At 39.9% G+C, this 23,040-nt stretch overlaps 1 protein-coding gene across 3 annotated transcripts in view; it reads right to left on the bottom strand.

Annotated features, from left to right (window-relative positions):
• LOC102795426 (CMP-N-acetylneuraminate-beta-galactosamide-alpha-2,3-sialyltransferase 1-like) overlaps window positions 1-23,040 on the bottom strand; it is a 105,802-nt gene that overhangs the window by 19,383 nt on the left and 63,379 nt on the right. For all 3 annotated transcript variants that reach the window (XM_006806052.3, XM_006806053.3, XM_035914434.2), the window contains 2 exons: window positions 10,470-10,649; window positions 421-466 (listed from right to left, as the gene is read on the bottom strand). In XM_006806052.3, the coding sequence (XP_006806115.1) occupies window positions 421-466; window positions 10,470-10,649 (226 nt within the window). The remainder of the gene's footprint in view (window positions 1-420; window positions 467-10,469; window positions 10,650-23,040) is intronic.

Raw genomic sequence — 23,040 nt, 5'->3', positions numbered from 1 at the left:
TGCTGTTGTATGTTCCAAATAAATTATTGGTTTTGGAACTATTTTTTTTTAATGCGTGGAAATTTTCTTAATGCGTTACTCTTACATGTTCACCCATGCACTCATCTACTTGTTGAGAACTTGGTGAAGGATGACTCATCTGGCCTTCAAGCATGTTCTTACTGGCAGTCTGATCACGTCGTCATTGAGATTCTCACTTGACTGAGGGAGAATTGCTCTTCTGTTTTTCCTTTTATATCACACTGATGCATAAGAATAACTCAGTTGGCTTCAGTGCAGCTGTTTCTATTAAAACACTATCCAGGTGAGCGGTTTGTTTTTAAGTGAATCTCCAACAGTGAACCCTCTTTAAAAGTCATTTACCCATTTTCCTCTTGAAACAACGACGCCTACTGATGCTGTATTAAAGTCATAACTCACCTTATCTTTGTTTGCCTTTATCCTGGACATCACAGGTAAATATGTGCTGTAAGACAAGAAAAATTACAGGATTTTAGACCGTTGAAGTGTCTAAAGAAGGGTTGTCAAACATAAGGCCCTGGGGCCAGAATTGGCCCAACAAAGACTCCAACCCAGCTAGCCGGAGTGCTTTGGAGAATGTGAAGGATGGCATAAATTTTGGATTTCTAACTTTATTTTCATAACTTTTAAACCTCTTCTTACTAATAAAGACTTCTCTCATGACCATAACAGTCCTACTATAACAAAGTGAGTAAATAATAGATAAACAGAGTTTTTACAATCGTTAAAACAAAATTTGTTAAAAAATATAAACTTTCAGTTTTATACTTACAGGACAGTCTGGAGTTACCAGAACTCCTTCTGTAATTTTACACATTCACTTCTAACAATTTAAGCCCAAATCATGTATTACAGAAACATACTTTTGCATGTATTTTCCTTATATTAAGAAAATATTAATCTTAAGGATTAAATGTACAAATAAACTTCTCTATACTAATAGAAACGGGACTTTAGCTGGTGCAGCCCACTTGAGATCAAAGTGGGCTGTATGGGGCCCATAATGTAAAATGAGTTTGATACCCCAGCTCTAAAGCATCCCCTGAAATGTTCTGCTGAACACCATCTGGCAGGTTACATGTTTGTAATGAAATGCCACTGATGATGTATAAAAATGAATGCCCGGTTTCCCTCCTCACCTGTATCAGGCAAAGTAATTAAAACCTCATGAACAGAGTTTGCAGTCATTACAGTGACTAATGCTCCCCGTCAGCCTCTTTTTTTGCATCGTTCCCCACATCAGAGCTGTTAGTGACAACACATGATTTTTAAATAGAGGTGTGTGTGCAGTGCTGTGAGGTGGCTGCATTTAGGCTGTGTGGATTGTAGCGCATCACAAATGGAAACAGAGACACATGCAAAAAAATGGGACTCTCTTCTTTCCTAAATAAAGAAGCTAAGAAACTTAATTTACACTCCATGGGAATTCCACACTCTGCCTGTGCATATGTTCACACACTGCATGATAAACTACTAGGCTCAAATTAAAACTAAATACATGGCAAACTACAATAAAGATAAAGATGTTTAATTAGAAAAAAGGTTTATCAAGGTTGTGGCCTCAGAGGCAGCATGTAGGGTATTTTTCAGGAGAGAATTTTTTGGCAACCCTCAGATTTAATTTTTATAAAGAACCAAAAGAAAATGCAGCAAAGTGAAGAAAGAAAAAATGTTTACACTCCATTGTTAATAGAGGTTTCCTCTACTTGAACATAGTAGAAATTTGTTAAACTTATTAAATGGTAAAAAAAAAAAAATAGGAATAACATACATTATTTTCGAATAGGGTAACACAAACTCTTGGCCTTTGCAAAGTAATTGTGCTTACATGTACAACCCTAAGTGTGTCTCATTTAAAGAAAGAAGATGGTACAGAGAAAAGTGTTTCCAGGAATTCAAGTGGGCACAGTGGGGGCAAAGACCCAGTCAAGAGGAGCCTGTGGGAAATAAATATGCATCCATTTGATATTTGTCTGAAAATTCCTAAATATTTTAGTTGCGGACAGACCTGCAGCCTCCATAAATGTGCATTAGGAGACATGGCTGTCCTACAACAATATAGTCACTAAAGTGAAAGACAACTCTATTGTGGGAATCTGGTAGAAAGGAGAGTCTCACAGATCCTATTTAAGATTCACATACGCAAAGCAAATTCAATTTAATTCAATTTTATTCATCTAGTGCAAAATGACAGACCCTAGAACAATACTGAGAAAACCCCAGCTATCAAACAGCTTCCTTTAAACAAGCACTTGGTGACATTGGGAAGGAAAAACTCTCTTTTAACAGGAAGAGACCTCATGCTCAGGGACGGCCAGCCATCTGCTGCGAACACTATGAAGGTGGGAATCAACTTTTCAAGCCTTAAAAAACACAGTTTTTCATGGACCCAACAGATTTCTATGCATATCAGATTATTAGTTATACTTAAAACTCAGCATATATCAATTGAGTTGACCATGAATGCCACTGTATACCAAAGTATTCTGAGGTGAAACTGTCTGCCAGCTAAAGCTTGGCTAAAACTGGGTGATGCAACAGGACAATGATCCCAAGCAGAAACATCAAATCTAAAATAGAATAGATGAAAAAGAAAAGAAAAGACCCGGTGTTGCAGAGGCCCAGTCAGAGTCCAGACCTCAGCCCAATCAAAATGCTGTATTGGCCCTTTAACAGGGGTTTGCATTAGGGGTGGGTTTTGATTATAGATTTATCAATTAAAATCGATTCTAGCTTGGATAACGTGATATCGATTCATTAAAATCCTGAATCGATTCTTTAATATAAATTTATTTTGCTCGAAAAGCCGGAATCTCAGGTTAAACCTCACAAAATTTCAACAACCACCAAACAGCTAAAACAGTAAATGAGAGCTGGTGCACGGATTCTGCACAAAGACGTAAACACAAAGCGCGGACCTGCCGACGGATCAGAATCAGTGAGATATCGCCTTTCTCCGACAGCATGGACACAGTCGGGGTGCTCACTGATCTGGTCCATGCTTTGTGTTTACGTATTTTTTGCGCAAGATTCCGAGCTGCAGGTTTTATTTCTCTCCAACCAAAATTCACTGAACCAGCAGCAAACTACGCTTCACATCGTCATGAATTCCCTCTTACTTTTGCTGTTTTGCTTTCACCATGATAAAATCACACTTCATGCACAGCTCTCTCTCTCTCTTTCTCTCTCAGTATACTTCAAGAACAGTTTCCCGTCTAAAAATCTGTTGTATTCATTATTCGCTTGCGCACAATTCTGTCTGCCGCTGTTTTTTCCTTTTACTTACTTCCGAAAAGAAAGCCTCATTTCTGCTGTTTAATACTGAACAAATTTAAACCTTTTAAAATTATGCAAAATTGCAAAATGCTTAGCTGTGTCTCTAATAAAACTTCTGTAACTTTGCTCTGTTTCACTTCAGCAGCATCAGGTAATGTTCAGATGTTGATTAATGGTTTTCTTTCGTTATTGATCTACTACCGAATATTTTTTTTGAATCCCAGGCCAGGAAAATCACCTTCATGTTTTTTTGTGTTTTATCCTCAGTTACTTTGACACAGGCATCTGCTGTGATGCTTACACCTTTGATAAAGTCTCGCAAGTGTCAGCTTTATTTTTATAGATATAAAAATATGGAAATGTACTGATGCATGATCTGAATTATAATATTTCTGACTGTCTGAGGCAAAATTTCCCAGATTCAAATCGAATTGAATCGAATCGTAGATCAAATTGATTCGGGACCTTGTGAATCGGAATCGAATCGATTCGATTCTAGAAATCAGTGACGATACCCAGTCCTAGTTTGCATAAACAATACCTGTGAATCTCAATGAACTGAAGCAACCTTGTAAATAAGAGTGGGTCAAAGCAATGACGTGAGTGACCAACTGTCATACAGAAAGCAATTCCTGCATCAAAGATGGTTCTACAAGCTATAGAAGTGTCCTTAGTTTTTCACAGGACTGCACATGACAACTTGTTTTCGGGCCCTTCTGGTTCTTTTATTTAACTACAGGCTGGTATGCAGATTTGTCAGATTTTATTTTTTGTGCGTGCACAGCAAAGTTTGTTCCTATCCAGAAACAGAAAGCCATATGTCCATTTAACTAGTTCTGTCCTTTCAAAGCCCCATTTAATTTAACAAGCTTAGAAAATGTAAAACAATATAAATAACTGATAATAACTCATATCTCCCACTTAAGATCTATTGGCTGTTGGGTTAATGCTGACATTACTCTCAGCAAAGTGAAATTTAATGATGCAGAATGATTGCTTTGGCAGAGTTGGAAGACAACTGCATATTTATGGGCAACATTTGTTTGGCTACTTGCACCATCTAACATGCTGGCGTGATTGAGTTATTGGCAGTAGCATTAATTGGCAGTGAGTCCATTTTTTTCCTGGATGTCCAGTAATCAAGCTAATGATTACGGGTCACTGGGGGTGAAACAACTGAAGGTGAAATTTACTGGAAAATTTCAAAGTGAGGGATTATCCTTGTTATGGCTATGTGACAAACAGCAATATTGAGCAAGTCTGATTGCTGTGACAATCTGGTATTTGAAGGATGTAAATGAATCTGGGAATGCTGCACATGAAGTATGCCTGATTATGCATTTGGGGCTTTTACGTTTCCATGCTAGTGAAAATGTTTGAGCTGATTCCAGTGACAAATGAGATGGTAAATGAAGCAAATCACATCCAACTCGGAATAAAAGAGAATGTCTGTGAAGGTTCTCAGTCATCCAGGTCATCGTAGTCAAAGGAGATTGCAAAGAAAAGCATCTGGACTTCTTTAAGTTGCTTGAAGACGTTTCGCCTCTCATCCGAGAAGCTTCTTCAGTTCCCCACCATTTGACCTTAGAACTGAAGAAGCTTCTCGGATGAGAGGCGAAACGTCTTCAAGCAACTTAAAGAAGTCCAGATGCTTTTCTTTGCAATCTCCTTTGACAATAAAAGAGAATGTTTTTAGTTTTGCCCAATGATGACATTCTGGGGAAAATGTTATATCAGGAAACATTGATTCCGCTTAATGTTTTGAATCTAGAATTTGTATTAATTTAGGAATCAGAATGTAGGGTAAAAATGACATTTTATTCCTGAGAGAATTTTCAAAACAAATTGGGGCTTTAGAAATACACATAAATGACTGGACAGAAACACTCATAGTGATGGCAGTAGGCATGCAAACTTTATATGACATGAAAAAACACTAAGTGAAGAAAATTGTTTTATAAATGAATATGAAGGTTTGCAATATCTGTGTTTGTGCCATTTCACATAAATGGACCTAGAAAATACAGTAAGATTCACAAGTTTTTGGGTAATTACACAATTTTGCAATTTATGTAATATGTAATAGATTTTAAATGAAGTAATGAAAATGTCAAATGCAGACTTTCAGCTTTAACTCAAGGGATTGTATACGTGTTGTGCGATATATTTTTAATATTTACAGATAAATTGTGTGTGCAACACACAAATAGGGGAGATATCATTATCCCCACCCAAGATTGGGTACCAAGCCCCAAGTAGGAGGTGCGTTGAGTGTAATAGAAGCTGACATGAGCGATAGGATCATGTCGAAGCAGGAAACCTGGACCCTTCGTAGCCAATTACCAAGACTATGTGAAGAATCCTCTGATGAGAAGATGTGACTGCAGCATTACAGGTACTGGGGCCATCACAGAAACTAACCAGCTGATCTACACCGTGGTAGCTGTGATCACAGAGATGCTTGACTATTGAGATTGAAAATGTGACGTCATTCAGGGGTAAAACCGCAAACAATTCTGGGAACTCATGGCAAGAGGTACTAGCGCACACAGGCTTTCAATTGAAATCAGTTACACAGCGATAAAAGAAACACAAATAATGGCAAGAAGCTGTTGTATTATTAACTGCAATATCCCATGACAGCCACGGGAAGCCGACGGGTAAAGAGATCGGTTATTATCGGATTACGTTGTTGAAGAGAAATTGTTCAAGCCATGTTTCCGAAGTAACAAAGAGCCGACAGATGGCCTGGATTGCAGCCATTCAAAGACCAAATATAACATCCCAAAATACTCCATGATGAACAGCCACAAGGAGCAGTGCCCTCCACGGAGAAGGAGACTAGAGGCTAAGATCAAGGCAGTCCGGAGGGATGTCAGCCAACTATCGGAGCTGCAGAATGGTGCGATGAGACTGGTGATGCAGCACATAACAGCAGGGTTTAAGATGGTAGCAGGCAGGGCATACATGAAACACCATAACCAAGTGGCCGGCATAGTATACAGAAATATCTGTGCCAAGTATGGCCTGGAAGTCCCGAGGTCAAAGTAGGACACGCCCCCTAGGGTGGTTGAGAATGACCGAGCTAAAATCCTGTGGGACTTCCAGATAAAGAGAGACAAACTGAGATGGCTAACCAACCAGACATAGTAGTGGTGGACAAGCAGAGGAAGACAGCCGCAGTGATAGATGTAGCGATACTGAATGATAGCACCATTGAGAAAAAGGAAAACGAGAAAGTCAAGAAATACCAAGGGCTGAGAGAAGAGAGGATTTTCAAGTTTAAATGACTTTTTTTTAAAGGTCACACCAACGCATCTCAACCTGATTTTTTTTTTTCCAGACTTTGACTGTTCCTTTCCTTCTCCATATCTTTTTTTCAGCATTCTGGTAGAGGTTAGCCTTTATTTCATTTGTCCAAAGATTCTTTTTAGAACCTTGGAGGCTTTTAGATGTTCTCCAGCATGCCCAACTTCGCCTTCTTGTTCTTCACCCACTGTGCTGGTAACCTCTTTTGATATGATAATCTCACTTTATATGATCTAAAGTTAATTTAATATGCTACATGAAACCTGTGTGGAAAAACATTTTTATTGTCTAGTTACACAATAAAAATATACTAACTGAACTCTGTGTAACTATTGAGAATTAAACTCTATTTGACCTCATGGCTATGCTTACATGCTGGCACTGCCACAGTATGCTGTCATACAGTCAGCAGGCAGAACACAGTGGGAGTAGATGGGATGTGTTGTGTAGCAGGCATGCTGGAAAGGTCAAGCTGTGCCTGATATGTTTGCCATATGAGTGACGATTCATGGTGTAGCCAGCATATTAGTCCTTGTATATTGTGTATGCTTGTAATACATGACATGATTTTTACTTTAAATAACAAAGACAAGAGTCGGTGGCTCTTTGTTCTACAGGGTGGGCCATTTATATGGATACACCATAATAAAATGGGAATGGTTGGTGATATTAAAGTCCTGTTTGTGGCACATTAGTATATGTGAGGGGGCAAACTCCTCAAGATGTGTGGTGACCATGATGGCCATTTAGAAGTCGGCCATCCTGGATACAACTTTTGTTTTTTCAATAGGAAGAGGGCCATATGACACATCAAACTTAATGGTAATGTCACAAGAAACACAATGGTGTGCTTGGTTTCAACGTAACTTTATTCTTTCATGAGTTATTTACAAGTTTCTCTTTGTTCACAGCCATTGACATGTCAAAGAGGTTAACACATGAGGAGCGGATCGAAATTGTGTTGATATCTGGTGAACGCAGTAACCGGGTCATTGCAGCAGATTTCAATGCAAGACACCCTACGAGACCACCCATCTCCCATGCTACAGTTAGCAAACTGCTTGCTAAGTTTCGTGAAACTGGTTCAGTGTTGGATTTGCCAAAATGTGGACGCAAGTAAACTGTCACTAATGAAGAAACATCAGTGGCTGTCTTAGCTTCATTCAGCAAGAGCCCACAGCGTAGCACTCGCCGCATGTCACTGGAGAGTGGCATTAGTCGAACATCCCTTCACCGGATATTAGGTACTCACAAATGGCAGCCTTACAAACTCCAGCTACTGCAGCATCTCAACGAGGATGATCCAGATCGGAGCACAGAATTTGCAGAATGGGCAAAACAAAAATTGGAACAGGACCCTCAGTTCACGCAGAAGATTTTGTTCAGTGATGAGGCAAACTTTTATGCAAATGGTGAAGTTAACAAACAAAACCAAGGCCACTGGATATTTGAAATTGCTACATGATGATGTGTTTCCCTCTTTATGCACTGAAGCTGGCACGTTCCCTGAGTTTTTCCAGCAAGATGGTGCACCACCACATTATGGGTGCCAGGTCCGAGCATTCCTAGATGAACAGTTTCCTGGAAAGTGGATTGGTCGTCGTGGGCCAGTTGAATGGCCCCCAAGGTCTCCCGATCTGACCCCCTTAGACTTTTATCTTTGGGGTCATCTGAAGGCAATAATCTATGGTGTGAAGATACGAGATGTGCAGCACCTGAAACTACGGATACTGGATGCCTGTGCTGGCATTTCTCCTGCGGTGTTGCTATCAGTGTGTGAAGAGTGGGAGAAGAGGGTTGCATTGACAATCCAACACAATGGGCAGCACATTGAACACATTTTACAAGTGGTCAGAAACTTGTAAATAACTCATGAAAGAATAAAGTTACGTTGAAACCAAACACACCATTGTTTTTCTTGTGACATTACCAATAAGTTTGATATGTCACATGGCCCTCTTCCTATTGAAAAAACAAAAGTTGTATCCAAGATGGCCGACTTCTAAATGGCCACCATGGTCACCACCCATCTTAAGGAGTTTGCCCCCTCACATATACTAATGTTCCACAAACAGGACTTTAATATCACCAACCATTCCCATTTTATTACGGTGTATCCATATAAATGGCCCACCCTGTATATAAGTGAGGGCCCAGGGAAAGATTATCATTTTGGCTCCGGATTTTTAACACACTTTTGTGCTAATTATATATAAAAAAAATTACCAGTGATTTGTGTTTATGCTTTACTGTATTTAACTTCTTATAAATACATTATGATCGGTCTAGAATTAATACAGTTCAAAAGAACAAAATATTTTTCCTGCATAAAAACTGGCTGCTGCAGGTCTAGCTAAATCTATTTTTGGACCTAAAAATTCTGACTTAAGTTATTTTTATTGATCAATTTTAAGTGTCAATATAGTTATACATAAAAATATGATATGTTAAATGATTCCACAATTTAATACATTCTGTTTAATACATTTCTTTAAAGCTAGAATAACAAAACCTTTTAATGAGCTCATACTGACTAAACATTTATGTATCCATTCTGGAAAACCTGTGACATCTACTGTTACAGTTCTAAATTCTGGATATATTGGCATCAACTGGCCTTTTTTATTATCTTTGTTTTCATCTGCAATAGGCTAGTGACATGTTCAAGGTCAGTTGTGGGCAGTGCAACAGTCACTTTAGACCTTGTTAACAACAAACTACCTAAAACAAACTACCCATTTAAGCTGGGCATACACTGTGCGATTTTTGGACCATTTTGGGATGATTTTTCACTCGTGCAACCATTTTGGGGATCGGCACGAGTTTCGCCTTAATCGTGTGTCATGCATCGTGTAGTATACATGGGATAATGCGAAGCAATTAACACCTTGCCGCCAGCTCCCGATCAGCAATCGTGTGGCCACGAGAAAATCAAACCAGTTTGAAATCCTGGTCGCCTCCTGTGAGGGTATCGCACTGCTGAAGCAGTGCCACAAGTCGATTTAACGCAACCTCTCACACTGCGCATGCGTAAACACAGAAATGGAAATGACAGTGACGGAGCAGAATGGCAATGCAGCGTGTGATCTGGACACAAGCGATGGAGGCCCAACTTGTAGAACTTTGGCAAGCCTTTTCGATGTGGCCTCACAAAACTATCACGACCGCAACAACCGAGAAAAGAGATGGATGGACATTGCTCCTCAATTATGTTTTACATTAGCAATTTAGCAAAGTTGATGGTGGTGGTGGTATGTGTGTGTGTGTGTCTGTGTGAGTGAAAGACAGAGAGGGAGAGAGAGACAGATTTTGTGTTATATATTAGCTATATAATATTTAGACGCAAATTTGGACGCACAGTGTGAGCACTCAGGTCGTATCAAAGCTTCGAGCCGTATAGTGTGAGACCATGCATCGTGACCTACGAACTTCTAACCCCCGTGACTCAGTCGTACAGTTTGAGCAGGAGCTAAATAACGCGACAGAAAAAAATCGCAAGGTGTATGCCCAGCTTTAGGCATGCAGAAGGTTCAAAGCACTGAGTTCACTGAAAAACATAGGATTTTTCAGGGGAAAAAAAGAACTCTTTAGCTGCTAAATAGTGAATATGTTGCTGTTAAACTTGGCAGCAATTTGGTGGTGAACAGATGGAGCCTGTCCACCGCCTACAGGTGGAAACAGTAAAGATGAGAGCGGGTGAATTTAAACAAGTTGCTGCCCATAATGTAAGATTAGTGAGAAGAATGACATTATGTTACAACTCTCTGTGGGTTCTTCACTGACAGTCTTTCACATTATGCATCAATATTTAATCCATTTTGAATGTGGAATTATAGATGAGCGCAGCTTTAATGTTCACTTACTGTTTAATAGTGCCAGTGGTCAGAGCACTAATAATCCACTGCAGATCCAGAGTCTTGAAAGGGATCAGCACCAGACTAGTAATATTGTCCAGGTCTATGGCACTTTCTGGATACATGACATGATGAGTTGTCCTGCTGCCCACATCTTCCTCAAAACCACTGGTGGGAGCCTGGTTCATTCTGCAGAAACAGAAGAAGAAGACTTTTCTGAGTTAGTGCTTTTGCCATCTTTGTCTTTTATTCGACAGTTCAAAGTGAGTTTTATTTCACCCACATGTTACAAAGATGGAAACCATTTGGCTGCTGTTATGCGAATCCCTATAATCTTCAAAGGGTCTGTCTTATGGACCATGTGTTTAATTGTCAAGATTCTCTCATGTCACCCAAACCACATGTCGCTGAGTCATACAAAACCAGCCATGATTGTGAGAGACAAAGACAACAATAAAAAGCACAATTTGTCCTGCTCTCCCATTTTTGGGCATCCAGACAGTAATTTTGAGATCAACAATCACCACCTGGCAAGCTAGGCGAAACATCCCTTTCATTATGTCAAACAATACTCTCTTAAACTGGAGCGGTAATTGGCAGGAACATAGCTTGACACTGGCAGTTGGTTTTGGTCAATGGCAGAAAGTGACACAGAGGAAAGAGAAATCACGAAGCTGACCTCCTATGTAACTAGCATCACCTTTTTGAGCGCTCTGGTCTGGGCAATATCATCTTCCTCATTACTGACTCTTGGGTGACAGAGATGTGATATTTTCAGACTGCTTCTTGAATCATTTTGACTCCTGACAGACTAATTGTTTGTTTTTTTTCTTCTTTTTGCTGCAGCTATTTATGTTTGACAGAAATGTTTGGGTTATTTGATGTTGCAACTTTTCATTTGAAATGACCTTGCACAAATTGAGACAGTGACAGTCTGGGTATAAAAGTAAAATTTAAGAAAGCGGTTGCAGCATCTGGAAAATATTTCCCTAGCGGATGATTGTTACTTTACTTCTAATTGGTGCTGAAATGCTTGGCCCAGGGCTTAAGATATTATATTATTTTTTATTTTAGGCCAGATATGGTAGTAGAATATTTCAATTCTTTAGTGAATTTCAGGTATTTGAACATATAAAAATTGCAAATTCTCTCTTTTTTTCTCAGAAAACCTTCTTTTAAAACTTCATGAACTTATTTTTAATTTGATATGGCAAATGATTTTGATCCTTAAATATCCATCCATCCATCCATCCATCTTTAGCAAATTATCTGGTGCTAGGTCACAGACGCAGCAGTCTAAGCCTCCCTTTCACATCAAACAGCTCATCTGGGGTCCATCTCAGGCCTCTTCCTAGTAGGACATGCCCAGAACACCTCACCCAGAGGTGCCCAGTTGGCATCATGCCTGAACCAGCTGGCTCCTATCCATGTGGAGGAGTAGCAGCTCTACTCTGAGTCCTTTTCAAATGACTTTACTCCTGCCTGTAAGGAACGGTCCAGCCAAAGATCCACAGTCAGGACGACAACAGCATTGTTTCCCCTGAATCTGAGTTTCAACTAATGGCTTGACTCTCTTCTCCAGTATACTAGCATCGACCTTTTTTCCTTCCCACTGTCGCCAAGTGTTTGCTCAAAGGTGGTTGTTTGACTGCTGGGTTTGCTCTGTATTATTGTAGGATGAGTTGACTGTTGCTGTGATCTGGCACTATTATCTAAAACTGAATTGAACTGATTTGAAACAACCTCCTTTTATTTATAGTACTGTATCACCCAGAGCCTGTCTTTGTCCTGTCTTCATCCACTCACCCCAGCCGGTTGAGGCAGATGGCTGCCTGTTCCTGAGTCTGGTTTTCCTGGGGGTTTCTTGCTGTTAAAAGGGAGTTTTTCTTTCTCACTGTTGCCATAGTGCTTGCCCATACAGGGTTATATGATTGTTAGGATATTCTCTGTTTTCTTGGTAATATTGTAGAGTTTTTACCTTACAATATAAAGGGCTTTGAGGCAACTGTTTTTGTGATTTGGTACGATATACATAAAAAATGAATTGAATTGCCCGTGTCCTTGTCTGGTAAAAAACACTCAACTTACAGGCAGCAAGCACACACACACAAAATACTATGAGAATGCTGGATGATTATGCTACACATGGGAAACGTTTAGTAATGAGGTCAGCCAGTGTTTAAGTAGTTTCTAAAGCCCAAAAGCTCGGGCGTCAGGCTGCTCTAAAAATTCAGTTTTTAGCTTTTAACTTTTGAATCTGTATGATGAAAATTAGAATAGATTTGGTCGTCTCAGAGAGCTCGAGGTGGGATCATCAAAGGCACCACACACATACCATTAGATCATCTGTTTACATCGGGGAGCCAATCACAAGAAAGTTCAGCTAAAGGGAAAGCAGCTAAAAAGGTTCGTTTTAAACAATGGATAAACTGAGGGGCTGCACCGAGAACCTGAGCAAGCATCAATGAGAATAATTTTGAGTCTAAGAATAAAGTATATGTAGCTGTAACTGTAAATATGTAATTGAACCATTAAGCCTTTTTTTTAAAAAGCATCAAACTTTAAACAAGCTCATGAAAACGAAGACAGTGTTAATGCAACAGATGACAAAAGTAGCTGTGAAGCAGTAGGAATGGCAGTTACTCACAGAGGAGAGTGCTGTGTTACTAGTAATAAAGCTGCGGCACCAGATGTGACTGCAGTTATTAACAGCACACCACTGAATATTATGATACATAAAGCATTTAAACTACATAATATCTCCATTCATATTAATACACCTACAGAACTCCTTAATTCACTGTTTAGCCTACGTTATACCTGACGTGACAGAAGAAGCATCGGTTTATTTTCTATTTGTAAGTAATGGTACTATTTCAGGGAAAAAAAACAGTCAGGTTTCAACAGCTGTTTGGTAGTCCTTTGTTACTTTGATGAGCTTCATGTATAACAAACTAGGTTTATGGCTCTGACTGAGCTCAAACTGCACAGTATGGAAGAAGAGAAGCACTGATGATAGGCTTTATGGTGCAATATGTCACTAGAAAAAAAGCACTTTTTGACAGGAATACTTTGGTAGATTTCTTCCTTAATGGTAACTGCAGCATCTGGGAGTTTTAAAATTGCCCTACAAATGGATGCATCCCGTCGAGAGCAGATGAAAAAGTATGCCGAAGAGGGCCAAGCAACACCATATTATATATCAAATAGTAAAATGTGAAGACTTCATTACTCCTGCAGTGCAATCAGATATATTCTTCATCTGCACCACATTACTTTGTGTTAGTACCTAAAGGTAACATTAGCTTTTCTTAGCCCAGCTATTATGTAGGTGTTTGGGAGACAACTGGAATCAAGATTAGGCGTTAATAGAATTCGATGCAGATAATGTTCCTTTTCCACTGACACACAATAGGAAAACAGACCCTGCTCCATCTTCCCAGAAATAACCCCAACAGCAAACTATATCTAATTTAACATCTTACAAAACCAGTGCAGGCACTGTGAGGCACTTTTCTATCATCTTTCTCTTAATAGTAGAAAATTGCTACTCATTTTAAATAGAAGAATGGACGTGATTGTTGTGTGTGTTCGTCTGAAGACCTGCTGTGCACATAGAAAAGATGTGTGTAGATGTAAAAGATAGACATTATTCCCCACTTTGTAGACTTGTTAACGTTTTGGCTGCGAGGCATGTGTCGGTTTGTGACCATATTTGGAGGACAGGGTGGGGTTATCAGTCAGTCATCATCTTTAAATGGGAACTGACAAGTGGTTGTTAAAGGAACTGCAGTTTTTAGCACTTTTGACATGCATCTCTACAGAGGTCAGTACTACATGAATGCAAATGTGTATGGGCACCCAACAAGCCACCTTATTGTGGGCTGCTCGCTCACTTAATGTTGTGGCGTGCGTGTGGAGTCAGCTATGTTAAGGAAGCAAATATATCAGACTGCGCTAATCAATATTCAACTTATGCTTCAACTACCCCTTTGGCACTGGAAATTTGCACCAGATGGGCTTGAAACAAACCAAAGCAGATGTAGTGGGCCTTTGAAAAGCCCATCTCATGCACAGGAAACCCACAAATACCCAGGAAAAGACAGAAGACATCAATGGGCAACGAAGCCTAAAAAACGTATTTAATGGCTCTGACTGATATCTTTTTGAACCGATCAAACAATAGTTAATGTTCAGATCCTGAAGCAACTCTATATTGCTTCAGGATAGATAGATTCAGGAAATTAGATTCAGGAAATTATAAAATGTCAACAGTGTTTTAAGGGAATGCATAAAAACAGGACACATAACTCATTCTCAGTGAAGGGAGGAAAATCAGAGAGGAAATCCTTTTATTTATGACAGATATCTTAAGTGGTGATTTATAGCAGAGGTGAATGAGGCTTATAAGTTTAAAAATAAATAAATGCAGTAATTTGAGCATCAACCAGACTCCCTCAAGTTAAGTGGCTCAAATCTAAGAGGCAAGTTGAAATGTGCATATATCTACAGGATTCATTTGAATTTTTTTCCGCCCCAGATGGTTTTCTGGAGTTGAAGCATTTCATTTCAAACAGGAGCACCGCGTGGGTTTAATACTGCAGCAAACCTGACAGTGTGGATTAACAGCTGCTTTGTGCTTATCAATTCATGGCATCGCAACTTATTGAATGTTTATTTATGGCTGAAATCAAACGGTGACTGAAAGTTTGTTGTCTGTGTGGTTCAGCGATGATCGGTTCATCTGGTGCCAGTTCCTAAAGATGGTATCAGGCAGTAAGTGTGGACCAAGCTAAGAAATGAAACCAACATGGAAGTGCCAGGCACTGCAGTTCCTCTAACAACCACTTGAGGTGAGTCAGTCCCCACAGACCGTGCCTGCTACCTGTACCTGTGTACACACCCATACAGCTTGTGGATGTGGCTTGCTAATCAGTGTTGCTAATGTTAGCTGATACTCCTCAGAGTAGTTTAAAGCTTGTGAGATCAATGGGAGAGCCACATTAGCCGGGAAGTCTGAGGGTCCTCTCCCTTGAGTTTTAAGCATCAGACACATTTCTTGCATTCTAGTTATTTCGTATGCAGCATTTGAACACTTTTTTGCACAATTTTATAGCTTAAATGTCTAAAAAAAAATCAAAAATAACAGGGGCAAAATGCATCCATCCATTCTCTTCCACTCATTCTTTTCAGGGTCGCAGGAGGGGCTGGAGCCTATCCCAGCTGTCTTGGGGCAAGAGGTAAGGTACACCCTGGACAGGTCACCAGTCTGTCGAAGGGCTAACACATAGAGACAAACAAACATTCACACATATGGGCAATTTAGAGTTTCCAGTTGACCTATCCCCACTAACTGCATGTCTTTGGAAAGTGGGAGGAAGCCAGAGTACCCATGCAAACATGGGGAGAACCTGCAAACTCCACACAGAAAGACCCCGGCCTGATGGTGGAATTGAACTCAGGACCTTCTTGCTGTGAGGCAACAGTGCTAAGTGCACGGTGCCAACTTTATCATCACTCTAGCCAAGAACCAAGAGTGATGATAAAGTTGAGTGCATGCCGACTCCAGCCGAGCAACAGCAGCCTGAACTTGAACTGGTAACAAAGGCAATGATGGGCATCAGTTTCGCAGCCTCCATTTCTATTTGTTCATGTTTTTACTGTAGAAATGACAGTAACGATCATGGTAATATTTATTTGTGTAAATATTATATACTATGTGTGTCCTCGATTGGATGGGAATTTCTGCTGGTGCGTGGGACTGCAGCCTAAGATTTATATTGTTAACTGCTAATCATGTGACAGCATATTTCAGATCATTTTACAGAGTACCGTGAAAGTAATGTAACAAGTAGTGTAACAAACTGCTTTCTCCGGAGTAATGTAATGTATTACTTTTAAGAAAGGTAACGAGCAATGTGTAATACTTCCCTGCTTTTAAGTAACGACCCCAACACTAGTCTTAACTCAGCCTAGTTAATATTTAAAAATATTTACATTGTTACTGTACATCTTCATATTTTCAGTCAAGGCAACTGATAGCCTTGAGACTGAAACATCACTGGAATCAGATGGACTTGAGTTTGCGCTCAGGCTAGAAGTCAAAACCTGCAAATGTGCAGGTCCATGATTGTGTGGAATTGTATTTTGAAATTGTTTATTTACTTACTTAAAAAAGGATAAAAAGAGGAGTGTGAGGCTGATAAATGAATAATGACATCTTTAATATCAGGACTGTTTGCCTGCCGGCATGTGGTTGCACATTACTTGTCCAATTATTTTTGTATTTGCACCCAAAATGCTCACAGCCAAGAACCCCAGAGTTCCATAAGGCAGCCTGATGCTCACGGATCACGCAGCATGTAATAGCTGACTAACACTTTAAAGGTCACTGGTGTTTCAGAAACCTCTCTATTCTCCACATTGCTGCTGCTTTCCTTTGAAAACCCGGATGTGTGTACATTTTTTAAAACCTAACAGTTAAGTTTCCACTGACCAATAATCGCAATTTACATTTTTATCGAATGAGTAAAGCTATGAGAGGCAAGAACTGAGATAAAAGAAGAGATGTCCCAGTGTTTTAAAGGACACTAATTATGCTCATTTTCAGCCCCATATTTTCTATTCTTGAAATACCTGTGAATGACTCAGAATTAAAAAATAAATAAATAAATAAATTAATTAATCTTGACCTTATGTCTGAAAGAAGTTGTTTTATCACCCCTTCCACTGCCTTTAAACCAGCTTCTGATTTGCTGCCGCGGTAAACAAAAGAGTTGAACAGTAGGTGGGAGGAGCCAAAGCTGTTTGCCTTAAAAACAACAGATATAAGAGATATCTGCTTTTTACTGACATCATTCAGAGCAATGAATGAAAAATAATGCAAATCTTTAAGTTGACACACATTACTTATAAACATCTGTCTGTATCTGACCTCTTTGTTTTACACTTTTTTATATGAGCAACCACCATTGTCATTTTCAAGCATTTTCTAAGATAACATTTATTTTTACGGTAGTTGGAACATAAACACTGCATGCATAGAATAACCTGTCATATTTGATATGCTTGGAAGCATTTTCTTCTCTCATCTGTACGATTGTAAAATCCACCCATAGATTACATTTCAGGATTCTCTGAGCCATATCTCTCCCTTATGATGTCTCTACAACAGTCTGGCACCGCCTGCTCGGTATAGTAAATAGCTTGCAGTTGTCCTGGAACGACAGCTGATATTATCTACCTGCCTTCCGAGCACGGTCTGATGTATAGCAGCAGTCTGCTCTGTGGACAAAGACACCCAAAGAAAGCTTGGCTACTACACTGTGAGCTTTTTATAGTTAAGTAGCAGGATGTTTCAATCAATTCTTCATCTAATAGGCATTCACCAGGACAGCCAACAACCATTAATGTCCTTTCCCTGATACAGCAAACACAGCCGTGCACACTCCCTCACCTCACGCTTCTAGTTAAAGCAGCCCTCAACTTGTAGAATGTGCAAACACATAATGAGCACTCAGACTTGTTAAGTGAGCACTAACGAAGCCTCCCTCATCTTGTACATCACACTCGATGAGCAGTTATTAAACAACTGCGTGGTAAACAGGCGATCGTGGCTCAAGAGTTGGGAGTTCGCCTTGTAATCGGAAGTTTGCTGGTTCGAGCCCCGGCTCGGACAGTCTTGGTCGTTGTGTCCTTGGGCAAGACACTTCACCTACCGCCTACTGGTGTTGGCCAGAAGGGCCGATGGCACGATATGGCAGCCTCGCTTCTATCAGTCTGCCCCAGGGCAGCTGTGGCTACAACTGTAGCTTGCCACCACCAGTGTGAATGTGTGTGTGACTGGGTGTGTAAAGCGCTTTGGGGTTCCTAGGTGGGACTAGTAAAAGCGCTATACAAATACAGGCCATTTACCATAAACAGATGCAAAAGGAAAGGAGGTGAAAATTAACGCCAAACATTACACTGACCTTTAACCTTTGGATGGAAAAGTGATGGAATGGAAACTGACTATAAGCAAACTAACTATAATCTTTTGACTGAAACACAATTTGGGCGAAATGTTGAGGAATCCACAGGATAGGTTATTGCACACATCCACCAGACCCACTATGACTTCATTCTTTCTCTCCCTTACACACACAGGCATTCACCTTCACAAGCACACACACACAAACCCATACATCTCCTCATTATCATACTCTGTGTAACAAGCTGAACTGCATCCCCTCAGAAGATACAGTATCTCCTTGTGTTTCTGTTGTAAATCTTTATGCGTAACACAAAGTGGACAAAACTGGCTTTGCTTTATAAAAGCACGTTTCACATCCCAAATTAAATTTCTTGCCATTATATATAAAGATTTTAAGGGATTCCTCTTTTTTCTTCATTCAGTTAAAATATAATCGGCTACTAAATAATTAAAGATTGTATATACTGTATTAGTGTTAGCATTAAATCATATATCAAAACAACCAATTTGGCAGGCTATTTAAGCTGCAAAGCATTTCGACCCCTCCTTCACGCCATATTTCTTCTTTAATTTTCTTTCATATTTGGCAGAAAAACAACTAAACAGAATCTGATCGATCTATATTAAACTTCATCCTTTAGGAGTTCAGAGCTCAGCAAATAAATTTAAAGACTTTCAGTAAGCCTGGCTAATGAAAGCAGAGCTGGGTACAACTGAAGACTCAAAAAAGCCTTCTTGTCTTTTCCTTGTCCTTAAGACGTCAAAGAAAGATGTGGGGAATTCATAAGAGTATCGCTGTGCTCAGCTTCACTTATTCTTGTCTGGGTGTCAAATTTTATGATTGATATATTATTAGGGACCCTAAAGCTCCCCCAAAATAGGGAGAAATATTTCTTTCCCCAAAAATTAAAAAGTCGTGCAGTAGAGGGTTAATAACGTCACAGCAACTGTTTCTTATATGTAGCTGCTTTGTTAAAGCATAACTCAGATACTTGTCCCTCTGCCCATGTTGTTTTATGGCTGTATAAGCATTTTAGTAAGGCTTTCAACACTTGTGCTGAAAGACTGAGTATGTCTGCATTTCACCGAATTAAAAAAGGCACATTTATAAGCACATGGTACAAAACACTTCACACAAGAAAAGAACTTCAGAACAAGCTAAGGTGAGCTGTTATTATGGCTGCCATGGAGATATTTTCAGGTCCCTTCATTCAGTTGGGAATCTAAGAAAACTGACTACTCTTTCATGGTTCTTTCCAATCTTTATCCATCCATTGCTGGGTAGCAATCTAAGCAGACAAGCCCAGACCGCCTCTCCCCAGCTCATCTGAGGGTACACCAAGGTGTTCCCAAGCCAAACGAGGGATATAATCCTTGGTTGGTTTGACCTTCAGTTAGAAGGTAGATACCAAAACCGCATCCACTGGCTCCGATGGATTTGAAGGAATAGCAGCAATATTCTGAACCCCTTCCAAATTGCCAAGCTCCATACCACATCTCATATCTACTCTGATAAAAAGTGTTTGTGGCAGGGATGTGGTCTCGGGCCTACTGCAGTGGAGGGGCGGTACTGTGAGCTCTCAGAGCGGCGCTGAGGTGTGGCAGAGAGGGCAGGTGTGAGCGCTCAATGTAATGATCTTCTTCTTCTCTGTGTATATATAGTGACGGCGGAGACGGAGGAGGGTGTGTGGAATGGAGCAGCTGCTGCTGAGTGACTGGTACCGAAAACAGTTGCTAAAACAAAATAAAACGGACCTGCACTTGCATGAAATCCTGTGTGTGTGTTGGGTCCCTATCACAGTGTTCCTTTAATTTTTATGCGCAGTATATTAGTCTTTGATTCATGTTTTTGTTGTACTTGTTTTCTGCTGTACTCTGAATATCATATAAAACTTTCTGAAACTGTTCACCAAGTTATTTTTTTCTTTTTAAAAAGTTCAAAATGTCTTTGAACAAGTCAAACACCAATCCCAAAGTGTACCACAGCCTGAAGTACAGATTCTGCAGCCCAGCATAGTTACAAAAAACAATAACTCAGAAGCTAATCAACATTAGTTACAGTGGACCCACAACAGCTGTTTTGCATGTCAACCTCACCCCAGCACATTACTGCACAGCTGTGCCCTCTCTGAACCGGATTCATCAACACTGGAGAGCAACTGAAAAATAAGCATCCTGCAACCCCTGGCCTCCATACTGCCGCTTCCTGGAGATGAGTCCCTGAGACAGCTGCAATAGACATGCAAATTAGATACCAGAAGGCCCTCTGATTTATGGTTTTTCTACAAAGAGGAGTGTTATGTGTACTTTTGTTTCCAGGTCACCAAAAAGTTTGCCTGAATAAGTTAATTTACAACCAGCAGTGTTTCATCAGGAAGTGTGCTGGGTCATCGAACTTATGTAGCTACAAAGTAGTCCTGGGGGCTTCACACGTGGGGCTCAGCATTCCCAGCATCATTCCTGATGTGTGTACTACTAAGTCGTAGGTTTTAGATCAGCTGCTGGTGCTTTCACCTGCATTTAACAGCACTCATAAACACCAGGATGAACCCCTCCTTCTTTATTGGAGAGACGCAGTGAAGAGTGACAGGAAAGCGGAGGGAGACATGCGGCAAAATGGTCGGATTCAAACCCAGGCCCGCTGTTCTGCGGCATGTGGCGCCCACGCATCCCAGTGAGCTAAACCGGCAGATGTGGCAGCTGTATCAAGGGCCTGGGTGAGGAGTGACTTGGTGCAATTATTACTGAATTCTTGAATTGTATTTTTTATTGTGTGGTGGTAAAGATAAATGAGCAGGGCTGCTGCATCTTTGAAAACAGGAGGTGATACACGGGAGACTGAGGAAGGCACTGGGGAGTTTCCAGTATAAAAAGACAAAACCTACTTAACCAAGACTGAATCACGGTTTACTTCATTCATATACAGAGATTAATGTTTTGGGGTTGTTTTTTTTTTTTTTTACCTCACTTAAACCTCTCGAGGCAGGCGTTGCCGATTTGCAACAGTTAAAAACTAACAACCTGATTACCCCACATACATATTTTATGTGCATTAGCAACAAAAAGTTTAATTTGAGCCTGAGAGGGTTAACAGATATCTGAGGATAAATGCCAGCTGAACATATAAAATGGTATTGAGTAATAATATCTGCTTAGTTCACTCTGCTGTTTTCTTAAATGTTCATTAAAGTTTTTTTCAAGTTGTTATGTGATATTTGGATTATCTAAAAGTTTTCTCTGGGATTCCTAGAACTGTCATGTATGAGTCTGCTTTGACTACCACCAACATCAAGCAAATTAGAAACTGCCAACTTGAGGGTGTGTCTATCAAAAAAAAAAAAAGACAAGCAAACATCATTTGACACACAAAGCGGAAGATAGAAATGTACCATTACACCCAATATGAAGAATACCACACGGAGGCTGCATCACCTATCAACAGCTTGAATTTTCTCCTCAAGTTTCAAATGTTTTGGGAAAAATGTTATCAGAAAAGACCAATGCCAATCCTAGCACTTATCATTCAAATCCAGAAAAGCTCCAAAGGTGAGCCTTCTGCGTCCTGTGGTTAGCTTTTTACGGAAGTGAATGAAACAGTGCTAACACAGCATGTGCACAACAATGCCCTCTTACTCAGTAATAACACAAAGGAGACATTGTCACTTTTTGTGTTGCTATATCAGAAAATGAACACAACAACACTTACTGAGGGGAATATTGCTGCCAGGATGCATCCTACTACTGTAGCGTGGGAGTTGAAAGTATATCTCTTTTTTCCGTGTGTTTTAAGATATTTAAAACAAATGAAATGATTTGTTCTTGCTGCAAATGTCTTCAGGCACCTCTTATATTTTCTTATTTTGCTTCCAAAGAGACATATTTTCCTGTCATTTTGAAAGTGGTCTTTCTGAACCAGGTTTTCTGAAGCCAAAGTTTTTTGTTTGTTTTTTACAGTCTAAGGAGCCTTGGAAAGAAAAGCACTTGGACTTCTATAAGTTTCCTTGAAGATGTTTCACTTCTTGTCCGAGAAACTTGATTTGATTTGAACTACTTTATTCATCCCGAGGGAAATTGGGTTAAGGCTGCCAGCCGTGCCAGCGCCATCTTACCCTTCCAACCATACATACATTACACAAACATCACATGGGGTTGACAGGTCAGAGAGGTATAACAATGGAAAGTGCACAACATGAGGAAAGACGAGAAAAAGACCCTGTTAATACAGTACAAGCATAGCTGGATGCAACACGATCAGTGTTGCATTCAAAGTTATTGAAACAATATTGGATCATCTTGACAGAGAACAGAACAACAGCCAGCAAATATCCAAAGAAGAGCTTTGAATGTCCTTCAGAAAGTCTGGATAACTTAAAGAAATGACAAGAAAGCTTGCCTAAGAGTTCAGACTGTTCAGACAGACAAATATTTACTTTCACGTTTATTAAAATAGTAAAAACTCTGGTTTTAAATTGTATACTGTATGTCCATTTATGTTTGCACATGTTCCCCTTAACAGCTATACCTATTTCCAGTTTACCTTCCAAATACAAAGAAATGAGGGATGGCTTAACATTCTTTGCTGATCACTGTACATCAGGGTATATGCAA

This window comes from Neolamprologus brichardi, chromosome 22 (assembly GCF_056152115.1).
Source record: "Neolamprologus brichardi isolate AB-2024 chromosome 22, ASM5615211v1, whole genome shotgun sequence".
NCBI lineage: Eukaryota > Metazoa > Chordata > Actinopteri > Cichliformes > Cichlidae > Neolamprologus > Neolamprologus brichardi.
Note: the sequence above shows the minus strand (reverse complement) of the source record. Positions and strands in the feature narration are given on the sequence as shown.